General features: G+C 38.0%; 1 protein-coding gene across 3 annotated transcripts in view; it reads right to left on the bottom strand.

Moving 5' to 3' along the window:
- Positions 1-17,791, bottom strand: part of CTNNAL1 (catenin alpha like 1) — a 58,994-nt gene that overhangs the window by 29,584 nt on the left and 11,619 nt on the right. For all 3 annotated transcript variants that reach the window (XM_061200130.1, XM_061200131.1, XM_061200132.1), the window contains exons 2-6: positions 13,020-13,209; positions 6,749-6,936; positions 4,440-4,559; positions 1,863-1,952; positions 655-825 (exon numbers count right to left, since the gene is read on the bottom strand). In XM_061200130.1, coding sequence (XP_061056113.1) covers positions 655-825; positions 1,863-1,952; positions 4,440-4,559; positions 6,749-6,936; positions 13,020-13,209 — 759 coding nt within the window. The remainder of the gene's footprint in view (positions 1-654; positions 826-1,862; positions 1,953-4,439; positions 4,560-6,748; positions 6,937-13,019; positions 13,210-17,791) is intronic.

The raw sequence follows: 17,791 nt of genomic DNA, 5'->3' as shown, positions 1-17,791 counted from the left end.
GCTGCCAACTTTCAAATCCTAACTCTGGCACTTTCCAGCTAGCAAGTTACTTAATCTCTGTTTCTCAGTCTCCTCAATGGTATAATGGGAATAATAATAATAGTTCTTGTGAGATTGAGATACACACACACACACACACACACACACACACGCACATTTAAAGCACAGGGCCGGCACAGAATAAGTGCTTGATAAATGTTAGCATGTATTATTGTTCATTTAAAATTTTTAAGTATCATTAATGCTATCACTATTACTACAGTCTCAAAGTATCTATTCTATAGCACAAGGAAGAGCAGGAATTCCAGCAGATTCCATATCTGCTGTCTATAATCATCCATGATGGTATGGCATTGCTCTAGAGCTGGGAAGGGAACACTTCTAAACAGAGGACAAGAGGTTACAGCTAAACCATACAGCTAAACAGGGCCAGAGTAGCTACTATAACCCTAGACCAGTGTTCTCTGTACTAACTACACTAAGCTTTATGTTACTGAATATTAAGTTTGTACACTGTGGCATTGTTTTAAAGACAAACATCTGCCTTTGTGAAGCATCTATTCTAAAATATTAAACAAAACTATGGATACTACATATAATGATGCTTCTTTGAAATGGCAAGAAAAAAACAAAATATATTCTCTCTATTCTTACCTTGAATTCCTTAATTCCAGTAAAAATACTGATAGATGAAATGTCAGTCTCTCCATTTGGTTTGCATTCGGTCACAATTTCAATTACCTTATCCAACGCCACTTTCATTCTGTCAAATACTCCTTCTTTGTTTTTATGGGCTGATTCACAGTTGGGATGCCTGAGACACGTCTTTGAAACAATTGAAAATTTTTATGTTAAGATTTGGCCCATATCATAATACACAAAATCTTACAGAGAATATGCCATGCTAATAAAAATGGTTCTTTACCAAAATCTCCCGTGTCCCTGGCTCACCCAGCTGCTTCTCCTCACTAAAAGTGGAAGCAGGATGAGTAAAAAGCGACAGCAAGGTTAAGTGAAAAAGGCAGAGTGCAAAACTATATCTTTATACTTTAGTATGTTTACTTAAAATTTTTGAAAAAAAAAAACCCTATAACTTCATCATGATTAAAACTTTTAAAATGTTGCCTAATATGTGCAAGAGCTAAAAAAGAATGAGGAAAAATGAACAGATGTTTTATGACTGTGGATGCATTTTTGACTTTTAAAAAATGATGTAAAGGAAAAACTACTCCAGGGCCTAGCTATGAACAGAGCCTTCCAAGCAGACTCCAGTGAATCCTGTTTCTGTGGCTTCACTGATCCTAGCATCGAGGCAATATTCCGAGCAGAAAAGGCAATCCTAAACAAACTGCTAATGAGATGTTTACTAGTTCTTTCTTGAATTGTACCAATTTGCTGGCCGACTGCTGTTTGAAATTATAAGCTCTTGATGGACAATTTTGTTAAAAGTAGAATAAGAGAGGTATGAATTTACAGAATAAACAAGCTAAGGGCTGACTTAATAGTCCACTGTTACTTAACAGATTCTAACTTGCCTAACTTTTTCTAGAGCACATGTGCTGGCTCCCCAATGAGACTAGCAAAACCCCACAGGCAGTGACCGTGTGTGACAGGCCTCCATTCACAGCACTTAATAAGCCATTTTCTGCTTAGTTGCTCAAAGCTGACTCATAGATTACCTGATGTTTGGAACTGGGGATGGAAGTTAACATTCTTGTTAAAGAATAACTGAAATTTAACTATTATAGCCCATATTCCAATTTATCACTTTCATCTTTTTAAAGTGTAAAATACATAAATTAGATGCATTTAATCAGGTTTTCTAATTAATTTACAACACAGTAAAACAAAAATTTTCTTACCTTTGAAGCTGTGAGAAGCATCATTGTACACTTTTCAAGAACTGCCCTAGCTGCTGCCATTTTTGCCTTTTTCTTTTCATCTTTCAAATCCTAAACATGGAATAAAACCATTGAGCAGTCTAGGATCATGTAAACAACTCAATTTTTTGAGAAATAATTTACTCCATAATAGCAATACTCAACAATTAAGTAACATTGTTTTTAAAAAGTGACAAAGTAGAAAAAAAAACAGAATAAATGTTTTATAAAATGTCACCACTTCGATGTAAATACATCAACACAATAGAGTAGAAAGAAACAGCTGCCCTTACTAAGGGCGGCACAGCCAGGAACTGAGACCTAGGGAGAGGCTGCCATGCGGCTCACATTCTGGTGGCCTGCACACCTGACATTCTGCCCATGTGAACACACCTCACTCCCAACCAGAAACAACCATCCTATGCTTTACTTAATTAAAAGTGACTTATTTACTGAGCATTTGTGGACTATTATTTCCTTCAAAATAGACACTTAGAAGTCAACTCTTTCAGGGATCATGTCTGATTAATCCCATCTAAGTGCATATTCATCTCAAGTTTTTTTTGTTGTTGTTGTTGTTGTTGTTTTAATCCTAAACGTAGCCAATATGCTGCTCTAAAATGTTCTTAAGATGTTTCTTGGGCATATAATTTTCCCCAACTAGAATATAAACTCTGAAGTAGGCACTGTATTTGGGTTTGTTTTTTTTTTCATTTGGTGTCTCTTCATATAGCCCTTGATATGAATGTGTGCTATCACAGAAGATCTCCAAATATTGCTGATTAAATCTACAACCAAATACTCTCATAACAGTTTGGTAACCATCTAAATTAGGGGTCAGCAAAAATTTTCAATAAAAGGCCAGATAATAAATTTTTGAGGCTTTCTGGTTCATTTGGTCTCTGAAACAACTACTTAATTTTGCCAGTGTAGTATGAAAGCTACCCTAGACAATACATAAACAAATTAATATGGTTGTGTTCCAATAACTTTACTTATGGATGCTGAAATTTGGATTACATAAAATATTCACCTGTCACATTAGTCAATTTTTTTTCTCACTTGTCAGTTGGATGAAAAGCCTTTTCTTACAAATAACAAAGACCTAAAGTTTGAAAGTGATTTCCTTTTATTTGTTTTAATAAATGAGAGTGGATTCAAAGTTATCCCTATAATAATATCACTCTCATTCACTTGCATCCCAATACAGCTTTCTTTAATAGGAAAGAAAGAAGCAAAGTTACATCTAGTAAATGAGAAACTGCAAAAAAACTCCAAAGCTAATTCAGGTCACAAGGTAACATTCCAAAGGACTGTATCCTACTTGTCATTATCATCCGTCAGGAGTATCTTTCAAAAATAAAGGTTAAGGTCACTTCTAAAATTTCCATCCATTCCTTGTCTTTAACATACTGGACAGGACTTCTAGCAAAAAAACCTGTGGGTCTAGTTGACAATGCATCAGGTGTGTATACATAACACTTGTAAGCCATACACCATATATTGTATGGTGATAGCAAGTGATCCAAAAAGATGGCATCTCAATCTGTTAGAGGGCTGGTCCACACGACGAAACATAGGCCTCATTAAACCCAGATGTCCAAGAAGCACTTAGTGAAGCATATAATCCAGCCTGCCACTTTCCAGGCCAATACCCACCTTCCAACTCCAGCTACAACCAGGAAAGTTCACGCCCAAAACCATGGCCTATGGGACTACACCAAAGCATCTCAAGAAGAGATCAATTATATATTTAACTTGACAGGATAAATTCATGCACAAGTATCCCAACAACAAGAAAAAGTCAATCCTGGATTTGACATGGTTTTCCACCTCCCTAAACTTCAGAACTTACAGTCTGAATTGGGGAACAGACCTACAAAGAACTAATATCATGGTGTGGTTTGAAAACTACAGGCTTTAGAATCAGACATAATTGAGTTCAACCTGCTAGAAAAGTGACCTTGGGAAACTTTATCATCCTCTCAAGTTCAGTTTCCTCACGTGTGAAACAGTAATAACAATACCTACCTTATACGGATGTTCTGAGAATTAAATGAGATAATGAATATTAAGTAGCTAACATATAGCCAATGCAAATCACCCAATGCTTAGGTCATTACTATTAATCTAATATAGAACAATTATAGAAAGATATAATAACAGAATAATATATAACAAATTACAGAAAGAATAATAAGAGATATATAACAAAATACTATCAGGATATGTATGATGACTCATTTATTTGCCTGAGCCCTTGTAGAAGAGTCAAATGGAAAGTTCTGTGAGAGAGGAAGTACTTGAATTGGGCCTTGAAGGCAAGTATGACCTTTCCCAGTGTGTGAGGTGGGAAAATATTTAACTGTTATCTGTGAGCAAAAAAAGGCATACAGATCTATTTACTTTATCCTGGCTTATTTATGAAAGGCTTTCAAGAGCAAGGTTATAGATTTAATAAGTAAACAAACCAACCCAAATGATCACAAAGATCACACCTCTATCCAAATTGAAAAGTATGCATGTATCTCAAGATTTTTAAATATGGTAAACACATACATTTTGTCTATCTCCAGTAAGATGTGCAAACTCCACCATTTCATTTCCAAATTGACTGAATATTTGGACAAACTCTTGAAAGCTGTTCACTTTCTCCAGTCTTTCCATAGTTGCAAGAACCTGCAAAACAGACATTATTTTATTATCAGGTTTAGATGTGAAAGAGACTGAGACATCAAACCTGAGCCAAGAGAGGAACAAAAGAGAAGTTCTAAATTCTAGGGGAAAGTTGAGAAAGAGTCCGAGGAAAAGACAGAGAAGAAAGGACGCAGAGAAGTAGATGCAGATTCAAAGGTTAGAATCATCTAGGGAATGATTTCTTTTTAGGATGGGAAGACTTGGGCTTACTTGAAAATTAAAGGAAAAAGTAAAGGATATGACTAAATATGCAAGAGATCATTTATGCAGCAAGGTCTGGAGAAGGTGGGAATGGGCAGGACTAAGGTAATCAAATCTTCAGAGAAGTAGGAGGGGGATGAGGATAAAAGATGATACACAGAAGCTTTAAGGTTCAGTGAACCAGAATTGGGGGAACTCCATCTTCCTCAGAAAAGTGGAAGGAAGGTCACCCGCATAGTGAGGAGTGGAAAGGGCGATTAGGGACTTCAAGAGTAGGAAAAGTTTGGATCAGTCAGAAACTGCCTGTGGTGAATAAGTTAATTGCCAAGAAGCTTTGGGCAGCCAGGGGTAGATAGAGAGCATGTTTGTAACACAGCCAACAGACAACGTTATGTATTTTCTTGATATTTAGAAGTAAAGTAAATAGATGTGAAACATATTTTCAAATACTTTTCTCTAAAATAACAGTACTGGATTAGTTTTAGTCAGACCGAGATAGGTAAGGAAAACACAGATAGCCTGTGTTTACTTATTTAATGAGGATATGATGGATATTTGGAATGTTAATCTGCCCGCCCCCCCGCCCCCCCTCCCCCCCCCACCCCCGGCAGCTCAGGAAGCCTAGGCAACTAACGTAGATAAGGCAGATTGCCACCACTGAGCAGAACCTCCGTCTTCCAAAGAGAGGAAAGTTTGTTCCTATTCCTCTAGCACTGTCCGATGCACCTCTCCAATTTCTTTTTCTCTTTAAACTTACACTTTTCAATTCACTCAATACTAGCCAGGTAGTTTTGTCCTCAAATCAGTGGGAGGATCCCTTGCCTGGCTGACTGCCCTCCTCTTTGCCTAGGGGATTATCCAGGGAAAGAAGTGATTGGGACTTCCCTGGTGGTCCAGTGGGTAAGATTTCGTGCTCCCAACACAGGGGGCCCGGGAAATAGATCTCGCATGCATGTCGCAACTAAGAGTTCGCGTGCCACAACAAAGAGGTCCACATGCCACAACTAAAAGATCCCGCATGCCACAACGAAGATCCCGCCTGCTGCAACTAAGACCCACAGCTAAATAAATAATTGTACACACCCTGGCTTCCCTGTTGACGGAGAAGCATGGCCATTATCTGAGAGACTGAAAGAGGTCTAGACTGGAAGAGTTAAAATCTATTCTCTAAATTTTATGATTATTAAGTAATATTTAGGAACTTTGCATACAGAAATTTTATAATGTGGATAATTGTGGTTTCAGGTAATTGAGCTTTTTCTTAAGCATATAAATTGTTACTCTCTGACTTGGGGAAAAAAAGGCACTGAGGAATTCAGTATTTTTATCAGCTAGGTTTCTACTACATACATTGTCATGGTGCTCAGCTTTTCTTCCCACATTTGTACACACGAAAAGTTTTCACCAATAAACCTCAACAAGTAGATAATGGTTTTCTGAGAAGAAATGTTATTTGCATTCAAAAGTTTGAGCCCAGTATATACATTTAGGAATTACAGGTATAGATGAAACATCATTTTTAAACTACAGACAATTAGAATAATAAACAATGAAAACAGATAAGCAGGGCTTCCCTGGTGGTGCAGTGGTTGAGAATCTGCCTGCCAACGCAGGGGACACGGGTTCGAGCCCTGGTCTGGGAAGATCCCACATGCCGCGGAGCAACTGGGCCCGTGAGCCACAACTACTGAGCCTGTGTGTCCGGAGCCTGTGCTCCGCAACGAGAGGCCGCGGTAGTGAGAGGCCCGCGCACCGCGATGAAGAGTGGCCCCCGCTCGCCACAACTAGAGAAAAGCCCTCGCACAGAAACGAAGACCCAACACAGCCAAAAATAAATTAAAAAAAAAAAAAAAAACAAAACCAGATAAGCATTGCTAAATTATCTGCAGTTAACCTAAAAAAAAAGAAGAAGAAAAAACTTTTTGAACAACCCTGAAAGACACAAGTAGAAACATCAGAAAGGTAAGTACCTTATTTCTTGACCTTATTATCTGCTTAATGACTACTCGGTCTGCCAGCAATAACACTTTTGTCACTGAAGAAAGAAGTAATCTTGCAGCCTTTATAACTCCTGTTTTATCTGTAAAAATTGTGATCTGGCCATCAGATTCTGGACGATTCAAGCTGTTCATATCTGTAAGCGCTGCAATTGTTTCTCCTAAGAAGAAAGGCAAAGGGTGGGGGAGGAGGTTAAATTGGGAATAAGTCACACAAATTAAAATCCAGACTTTTCTCTAATCTTTAAGGTAATGTGTTCAATGGGTAGAAACTCGACTTTGGAGTCTTATTTCGCGAATAAGAAATAGCTTCTTCTTGATGAACCCAAGGATTATCATATAAGGTTCTCTAATGGCAAAATAATGGTACATTCCTAAGAATTGTGAAAAATTGTTGTATTTATCGAGTTTGAAAAATATTATAACTTTTGTTTCCAGCGGTATGGCAAACTACATGATCCCAAAAGCCTCCTGCTCTATAAGGCCAAGTAAGAGAGATCCCAGGAGCCAATAACCAAAGAAGAACCTAAAAGCAGAGAAGTAAGCAGCTGCCCAGGCTTTGGCTAGGGCTGAGGGGATAGAGGGAGCATCGGGGGGGCAGGGGTGGGGGTGGGTGTCACTGCCCATCTCCACAACCTGAAGGGGTTTGGGTTTTTATGGATACGCAGGGAGAGAAGACAAGACTTTGGGCCCCAGCAGGAGGCATCCTCAGTGAAAAGTGGGCCTAGAAAAACCATCCCTCTGTAGGCAGAGGGAAACAATAAGCAAGTTCATCTGTTGGTCAGCCTGGGCTCTGGTAGGGAAAACAAAAGTGTTCCTCCTAAGAACCCAAATCACAGGCTGACCCTCAGGCTTGTTGTTTGAATGTATACTTCTCACGATGCCCAGAATAAACCATTCTACCAAATAAACTCCCAACCCTCTAGAAAAAGTCTCTTCTTCATTGTTGCTATGAAAATCTTTTGATTTCTGTAATAGCAATTATCCATCAATAAAACAATTCAAATATTTCTTGTCCCCCCAAATGAAACCAGACTGTAACATTTTCCCCAAACCTTACTGTTTAAATTTAAAAGTTTAAAAAAATAAACTTTTCATCATCTTGTAATGTTCAAGATCATTTTTAAGTCGTAAATAAGTCTGAGTACATAATGGATTGATTTTCTCACAAAAGCCCTCTTGTCAATATTATTACATACACCCAAGAGGCTAAGGATCTCGAGAAAAATTATCTGAATTTTAATGGACATATCACAAGGTATGACATAATGAGTCAGGATTCAGAAGATTAGTCTGATAGAAGCATATAAAATGAACTGGAAAGGAGAGATTCAGAGCCAGGCTACTAACCAGGCAGCTATTTTAATTGTGGGTGTGAAGCAGTAAGGAACTTACTAGGATGATAGCCATAGGAATATAAAAAAGATGATTTGGGAGATACTGAGGGAACAAAATATAAAATTAGGACCTTAACAGTGATATGAAGGAAAGGAAAAGTGAAAAAAATGGCTTCAAGGTTGTAAACCTAAGTCACTTAAACAAGTCAGAAGGGCATGGGAAGGGAGATGATAAATTTAGTTTCAGACAATAGGAATTTGAAATGATACAGGAAAACCCAAAAGATAAGCCATTACATATGGAGTGGTTACATATCATGACAACAGCTGAAGTTCTACTAACAGACGAAGTCTGTGGTAGCCAGCCTCCAAGATGGCTCCCAATGGTCCCCACCTCCTGGTATTTTCATCCTTGTGTTCTCTCCTCCCACATTATACCAGGGTTGGTATGGCAGAAGTGACAGTATGTTACACCCAACGTTAGGTTGTTAAAGACTCTGAGGTTGCCATCTTTGTTGCTCTCGCTCTCTGAGGGAAGCCATTTACCATGTTGTACGCAGCCACTACTGCAGAGAGGCATACATGGGGAGAATCGGGGGCCTCTGGTCAAGAGCCAGCAAAAATGTGAAGCTTGCCAATAACCAAGAGAGGGAGCTTGAAAGCAGATCCCGCAGTCCAGCCAAACCTGCAGGCCCAGCCAACACCCTGAGTGCAACCTCATGAGAGACGCTGACCCAGAAGCAGCTGGTTAAGCTACTCCCTGATTTCTGACCCTCAGAAACTATGTGAGGGAATAAAATGTTTGTGGTTTTAAGTTGCTAAGTTTGGGTTACTATGTTACACAGCAATAGGTAACTAATAAAGTTTATATAGCAAATATGAAGAGAAAAAAGAGGTCAGAATTCAACTTTAACCTACAGAGAAAGGAGCAAGAGGAAAAGTATCACTTTGTAATAGCAAGAAGTATAAAAATGTTTCCTCTACACCCCTGGAAGATGTTACTTTTTCCAGTAGCTCTCAATCATCAAAGATGTTACATATGAGCTTGCCCATATGGCGTTATTTAACCTTTCCTTTTTCTGACTAAACCCCAGGCATTTAGCCCTAAGTATGTGGGACGGTAACATTTGGTTAGCTCCACCAACAAAGTTAAATGCTTCCTTAACATTATGAAGTTGTTCCAAGTATAGACTGCTCAGAAATTAGTTCCCTGGAAAAGTTACAAAGCTGCCTTATAGTTTCATGGTCGTCATTTTTTAACTTGTTATATGTAACTAGTTAGTGTTATGTCTTAAAGCAAAAACTCAAAGTCGGTCAAATACAAATATTTATTGAGTGCCCACAGAAAATGTAAAACTTGACTAGAAGCCAAGTAAAAAGTGAAAACAGTTGGGGGGGTGGACAAAATGGGTGGACTCAAAAGGTACAAACTTCCAGTTATAAGCTAAATAAGTCATGGGATGTAATGCACAGCCTGGCAACCATAGTTAATAATACTGTATTGCATATTTGAAAGTTGCTAAGGAGTAAATCTTAAGTTCTCACTGCAAGAAAAAAAAAATTTTGTAACTATGTGTGAATGTTAACTAGACCTACTGTGGTGATCATTTCACAATATATACAAATATCTAATCATTACATTGTATACATGAAACTAATATAATGTTGTATGTCAATTATACCTCAATTAGAAAAAAGTAAAAACACAATGCAAAAGTTCAACACAGGGAAAGAAAAGTTAGAAATAATCATTATAATGACAACTAATATTTATTGAGCACTTTCTATGTGCCAAATGCATACATGCATTATGTCAGAACACTGCTATAAACACTAACAATATCCCCACTTTATAGATTAGAAAACTGAGGTTTAAAAAAGTTTAGTAGCTTGCCCAATATCACACTGCTAGCAAGTGGAAGAGTTGGGATTGACTCCAAAGCCACAGTTCTTTATCACTACTTTACATTATTCCCCTCAAATGAATATTAAATGGTCCAAAGGAGAAAATGACTACTATGAGCTGAGTGGGCTAGAAACATTCCAGGAGTGACTTAAGTCTTAAATTTGTATATGTTAAGAGAAAATAAGGCTTCCATATCCTACAACTCCAGGAGGCACCATTCTCATTATCTTATCTGAGTGACAGTAAGAGGCAGTTCTCAAGAAGGGAAAGGGCACTTCACATGAGAAGAGACAACAGGCACAGCCCATGACACCAGACAGCATCCAAAAGACACCTGCATGGAGCTCCTAGGCTTACAGGACTTGCAGGGCAGCACAGTCTACTGGAGCTGGGGTAGGTGTACACATCCTCTTCTCACCTTACACTGAGCACAGTGACATGCTACGAAGCCAATAAGGTGAGGACTCAGGCTGCCCTTTCTTTTAAAAACCCTTACTCTTGCTTTAATTAAGGGTTTGCTTAAGAAACAGTAACATGAAAAACATCTCTATGTTTTCTGTTGAATTGTCCACGGCATTATGTAATAACGTCTGTTGTATAAGTGCCCACACAATTTAGTTCCAGGAAAAAAAGTCACTTTCCTCTTGACAAGCTGGTTTGTTTCCTTTCAACAAACAATGAGAATTATATAACCCCTTCTTTCCCACATTTCTTGTCTTGCTGTCCAGGAAGTACAAAGATAAATTTCATGTTTAATTAGAGTAACAATGTTGGCCAAAGTTTCTAGTATATTTATTTTCATCTCCTATTTTAATGGGTTTATTAAACATATGTTTAATTGTAACTCTTTTACATCTCTCTCTCTTTTTTTTTTTTTTTTTTTTTTGGCTACACCCTACGGCTTGCAGGATCTTAGTTCCCCGACCAGGGATTGCACCCGGGCCACAGCAGTGAAAGCACCGAGTCCTAACCACTGGACCGCCAGGGAATTCCCTTAAATCTCTTTTAATATATAGGCAAAACATAAATTATGAATAGAATAAGGCCATCCCCCTTCCCTACATAAAATCTATTCTATATCTTAGTGATGGCTAGAAACCCAAGAGTCAACTCAGAATCCTCCCTTTGCTTTAGTCAATAACCAAGTTCTATCATTTAATCACCTTAGTGAATATTTAGTGTACTCTTTCTGGTTTTTATATCCCTAACACACTGTCTTGGTTTAGCCTGGTTTACTGGAAAAGCTTCCACATTAATCTCTCTGCCTTTAGTCTCAACTCTCTCTCAATCAACCCTCATTTGTTTATTTCCTCCGTACCACCAGAAAGATTTCTAACACAAAATTATTGTCTTTCAGCTGGCCCCAAATTCCTCAATCTATCAAGTGTAGAATAGTACCTGAAGTCATTCATATAACATTAGGGCCATGTATTGCCTGGTTGGCCCCTCCACATTACTTGGCCTTATCTTACCCACTCCCTTCCCCCCATGATGACCCTCCAAACATACCTGCTCCTCTCTCAGGGTTGCCCTTCTCAATTAAGAGCACCACCATTTACCCATCAAACCTTGGAGTTATCCATGACTCTTCTTCCCATCACATCCCATATCCAAACTATCAGCAAATCCTACCAGCTCCACTTTTTCAATATAACCAAATGCAACTGCTTTTCACCACCTCAAGTGCTATCACTGGGTCTAAGTCACCATCGTCTATCACCTGAACCACTACAACAGCCTCCTAACTGGTCTCTGATTTCACCCCCATACTTCCTAAAATCTATTCTCCCTACAGCAGCCACCAGGGATCCTTTTAAAATATAAATGAGATTATGTCACCATCCTGCACAAAACCTTCCACTAGCCCCACTGTGACACTTAGAACACAGCCTAAAGTTCCTGTCTTTGCCTAGAAAGCCATACCTGTTCTTGCTCTTCTCCTTGCCCGGAATGTCCTTCCCCCAGATATTCATATAGTTGGGGTCCTCACTTCATTGCAGTCTCTGCTTCAGTGTTACTTCCTTAGAGAGATTTCCTGACTCCACCCCCCAATTTCAGTAGTTCTCAACTGGGGGGGCCATTTTGATCCCTCAGAGGACATTTGGCAATGTCGAGACATTTTTGGCTGTCACAATGGGGGAAGAAGGGATTTACAGGCATCTGATAGGTAGAAGTTAGGGATTCTACGATGCACGGGGCAGCCCACACCCCCAACAAAGAATTATCAAGCCCAAAATGTCAACGGCATCAAAGTTGAGAAACCCTGCCCTCCCTAAAATATACCTCCTTTGGTCTCCTAACCCTTATTCTGCTTTACTATTTTCTCCACGATAACTGTCGCCACCTGTCCTTACGCACATATCTATTTATTCATTTGTTTATGGTCTCCCTCACTAGAATGCAAGCTCCACGAGGGCAGACTTTATACTGATTTCTACGTGGTTATATCCCTCTGGTCTAGAAGAATGCCTGGCATATGGCCAGCACTCAGTAAATATTTATTTAAAGAATAGGTGGATAAATGACACTTTAACAAAGCTGAATTATCTGTATCCATCAAAACTCCCCAGGTTCTCTCAAACTTCTATGCCACCAGTTATAGAGACTTGTGAGACATCAGGAGATCTGAAGTCAGATTTGTCTGCTGTAGAGACAGGAACAGGCTTATTTTTATTTCCATTTCCTACATGATGGCAAATAGGCTAATATGCTCCTTGACAGTAGAGTCCATGCCTCACATTCCTTCTATACCTCTTGCATTCGATGGCTGATGGCCAGGATGGTGGGCTTCTACCCTGCCCAGTGAAAGAATTCAATGTTTCAGATTTAGGACTTAATCCAAGAGAAATTCAATATTCCTGGACGCTAATCTAGGGCTTTAATGACCTAGGCATCAGTAATAGCAGGGCTAAAACACAGTACACATCTTTACTCAAAATAAGACAATAATTTGTCATGATATCCAAAGCAATAAAATTGGTATAAATAGGCTTTAACATACCTGCTTGTTTAGCTTCAATACAGGCAATATTTATTTCTTCTTTCAAGTCCCAGTTTTCATTGGCTATAGCTTCCCCTACTTTAACAAATCTTCCAACTGCCAAGTTGACGGCTTGTCCTACACGCTGAATTGCTTGCAGAGTTTTATCAGACTTTTTGGTATTATCTTTATGATTAATAAGTGTGGTGATCTAAAAATAAAAGATAAAAGCAACCTGCTTAAATTTTATCTCAATACTTTTTTTTTAAAGCTGTATCACAATGGCCAAGAAAATTAAGCCCAGCATACTACACTAGCCTAATACACTAAATTAATTGATAGTTTTAATGCTTCAACCCAAAGACAAGGAGCAAATCATCTTGCATCCTTCCTCAGGACAACATTTCCATTAATAACAATTCTAAGTTTACCTGAGGGCAGTTATCCAGGGCACACAGTTCTATAAGCCCTCCAGATATTTCAACAAATCTTAAAGACAGGAGAAAAGTAGGAGAAGGTGGATCATTACATTCAGAGAATCCACATAAAACCAAAGCACTTCAGGTCTAGATTCCTCTACTGTGACTTGAGCTGCTGTGAGAGTAGAGACAGCATCTTCTTCACTGTGCATTCCACTCCACTGCCTAGCACAGTGTGTAGGTTGTACAAAATGGTACATGAACCATACTTGTTTACACTTTAGAAGGACCACTATAATCTATGTTTTATACTTCTCTCAGTTTTGTTGCAGACTCAAAGTAAACGAAATACCAAGAGCTTTAACACTTGATTCCAGGCCCTGAAATAAAATATAAAAGGTGACAAGTTAAGCTGGTTGAAACAAATACAAATCTTCAAAATGTCCTAGAAAATTAGTACCTGAACTATAGTGACATATAAAAATATTTAAAAAATGTTACATGAAAAATATAAATCCCAAATGATACATGTCCATCGTGTATAACTTTGAAATGATTTATATAAATATATTAACAAAGACCAGAATAGTGAATTAAGAGAAGAGGAAGGGACTTGCCCTTTGAGCAGCAACTATGTGCCAAGCACTTTATGTGTTATGGTATTAATAATTTAGAGTCAGGAAGGCCTGGGTTTGAGCCTTGGCTCTTCCATTACTAACTAAATGACCTAGGGAAATGTACTTAATCTCTCTAAATTTCCTCATCTATAATATTATCTTCCAAATTTTGAAAATTTCCTAGAATCCAGGTCCTGAGGCTGCATCACTGAACAAGACTAACACAATCCTGCCCTTATTCTGTTTACAGTCTATCAAAATAACAATAATCCAATTGTACAAAATATATTTGTTGCACACCTATCATATGTCAAACAAAATTCTAGGCAATGATGAAACAGCAATGAACAAGAAAGAAAAGGCCCATACTCTCATGGAGCTTATATTCTAGTGGGGTGAGGAGAGACACAATAATCACACACATAGGTTAAAAAAAAAAAAAAATTAATGTAAATGCTATGCAAAATATTAAAATAGGATAATGTGATAGAAAGTATCTGTGTAGCTACCTGAGATTAGTTGATCTTCCTTCTATGAAGGAAGTGGGATTGCTGGATCATATGGTAGTTCTATTTTTTAAATTTTTTGAGGAATCTTCATACTCTTTTCCATAGTGGCTGCACCAACTTACATTCCCACCAACAGTGCACAAGCATTCCCTTTTCTCTACATCCCCACCATCACTTATCTTTCTGATGACAGTCAATTTTAACAGATGTGAGGTAATATCTCATTGTAGTTTTGACTTGAATTTCCCTGGTGATTGGTGATTTCAAGCATTTTTTCATGTACCTGTTGGCCATCTGTATGTCTTTTGAAAAATGTCTATTCAGTTCCTCTGCTCATTTTTAAATCAGATTGTTTGCTGTACAGAAGCCTTTTAGATTGATGTAGTCCAACTTGTCCATTTTTGCTTTTGTTACTTGTGCTTTTGATGTCATATCCCAAAAGCATTGCCAAGACCAAGTCAAGGAGATTTTTTCCCTATGTTTTTGTCTAGGAGTTTTATGGCTTCGGGTCTTACACTTACGTCTTTAATCCATTTCAAGTTAATTTTTGTGAGTGGTATAAGATAGGGGTCCCATTTCATTCTTTTACATGTGATTATCCAGTTTTCCCAAATCATTTATTGAAGAAGCTATCCTTTACTCATTGAGTATTCTTGGCTCCCTTGTCAAATATTAGTTTACTATGTATGCATGGGCTCTGGATTTTGTTCCACTGGACCATGTGTCTATTTTAATGCCGGTCCCATACTGTTTAATTACTATAGCTTTGTAGTATAGTTTGAAATCAGGAAGTGTGATGCCTCCAGCTTTTTTCCTGTTTCTCAGGATGCCTTGGCTAGTTGGGGTCTTGGTGCTTCTGTACAAATTTCAGGATTGTTTTTCTATTTCTGTTAAAAATGCCATTGGAATTTTGACAGGAATTGCACTGAAGCTATAGATAGCTTTGGGTAGTATGGACATTTTAATACTAATTCTCCTGACCTATGAACATGGCTTATCTTTCCAGTTACTTGTGTCTTCTTCAATTTCTTTCATCAAAGTTTTAGAGTGTTCAGTGTACTGATCTTTCACCTCCTTGGTTAAACTTATTCTTAAGTATTTTACCATTTTTGATGCTACTGTAAATGGTACCATTTTATTTCTTTTTCAGATATTTTGTTTTTAGTGTATAGAAACACAACACCAATTTCTGCATGTTGATTTTTTTATCCTGCAACTTTAGGAATTTGTTTATTAGTTCTGACAGTTTTTTGGTGGAGTCTTTAGGATTTCCTTATATATAAGATCATGTTATCTGCAAATGGAGATAATTTTACTTCTTCCTTTCTGACTTTGATGCCTTTTATGCCTTTTTGTTGCCTGATTGCTCTGGCTAACACTTCCAGTACTATGTCGAATAGGAGTGGTGAGAATGGACACCCTTGTCTTGTTCCTGACATTAGAGAAAAAGCTTTCAACATTTCACTGTTGAGAATGATGTTAGCTGTGAGCTTATAATATATGGCCTTTATTATGTTGAGGTACATTCTTTATATACTCAATCATGAAAGAATGTTAAATTTTGTCAGATGCTTTTTCTGCACCTATTGTGATGATTATATAATTTTTCCTTCATTTTATTAATGTGGTGTATCACATTTATTGATTTGCATATATTGAACCATCCTTGGAACCCAGGGATAAATCCCACTTGATCATGGCGTATGATCCATTTAATGTGTTACTGAATTCAGTTTGCTAGTATTTTGTTAATAATTTTTGCATCTGTATTCAACAGGGATATTGGCCTATAGTTTTTTGCTGTTGTTGTTTTGGTTTGGTTTGGTTTTTTTCCTTATAGTGTCCTTATCTGGCTTTGGTAACAGGATAACGCTGGCAGAGACCACACTTTTAAGTACTACATTATAATGCCCCACAAAATCCCAATGAAATAGGTACTAATATCATCCCCATTTCACAAATGAGAAAACTATACAGCATGGAGAGTAAGGAAATTAGACATCAAGAAGAGTAGGAGATTTAAGATTTAAATCCAGATACTCTGACTCAAGAGCCTAGCCTCTTCACCACTTAGCCAACCTGACTTCCCTGCCTCTGACTTCTCAACTGACAAGAGGATTAAAGAAAATGATGCAGTATCATGTTTAACATAGTACCCAGTTTAAGTACTCAGAGGCATATTATCATTAGCTCTCTTATTTAATCTTTACATACTCTTCAAGACAAGAAAACTGAGGCTGAGTGAAATTAAGTACTTGGCTTACACAGCTAAAAAGCAGCCTAGTTTAGAATTTGAACCCAGGTTTATCTGACACCAAAGTGCACCCCATACTCTTTCCTTTAGTGGAGCTTTTCAATCTTCCTGGGTTTTTTGACAGTTTTTGTTTTTGGAGGGAAAAATACTTTCTTCAAAATAAAATATTACCTAAAATTACTAGGTAGTCCATCAAAGAAGTGTTTCTATGGTTGAATTTTGAGGATAACTATGGGTTATGGGAAGCAGGGAAACAAATATGAATACTATGAGCACCAGCTTAGTCCTTCTCCACACCTGATACATCCTAGGGAACTCTTAGTATCACCTGGAGAACAGAGAACTTGACCACCACTGACTGTTCCAAACAACCATGTTGGAAGAGACTCTGGAGAAAAGAAGTTTAAGTTGTTTTTATTAAATCCTTTATAAAGTTTAGAGTTTTCAATTGTAAAGAAAAGATCCTGCAATTAGGCTAAAATACCAACTATTGTTCAGTTCTGAAACACACATTTTGCTTTCACTACAAGCATCCTCCCCAGTGCATAATTAGGTGTGGCTATCTTCCTTTTACTCAAAGCACTATGGAAAATATTCAGTCCAAATACAGGTATGCATTTCAAATTGAATTTGGAGGAGTCAAGTCAATTTATAAAATTTCTTATTAAAAGGTCTACATATGGGACTTCCCTGGTGGCACAGTGGCTAAGAATCTGCCTGCCAATGCAGGGGACACAGGTTCAAGCCCTGGTCCAGGAAGATCCCATATGCTGTGGACCAGCTAACCCTGTGCACCACAACAACTGAGCCTACGCTCTAGAGCCCGTGCTCTGCAACAAGAGAAGCCACCACAATGAAAAGCTCGCGTGCCACAACGAAGAGTAGCCCCTGCTCACCACAACTAGAGAAAGCCCGTGCGCAGCAATGAAGACCCAACACAGCCAAAAATAAATAAATAAAATAAATAAATTTATACAAAAAAAAAAAAAAGGTC

Source organism: Eubalaena glacialis, chromosome 9 (genome assembly GCF_028564815.1).
Source record: "Eubalaena glacialis isolate mEubGla1 chromosome 9, mEubGla1.1.hap2.+ XY, whole genome shotgun sequence".
Classification (NCBI taxonomy): Eukaryota; Metazoa; Chordata; class Mammalia; order Artiodactyla; family Balaenidae; genus Eubalaena; species Eubalaena glacialis.
Note: the sequence above shows the minus strand (reverse complement) of the source record. Positions and strands in the feature narration are given on the sequence as shown.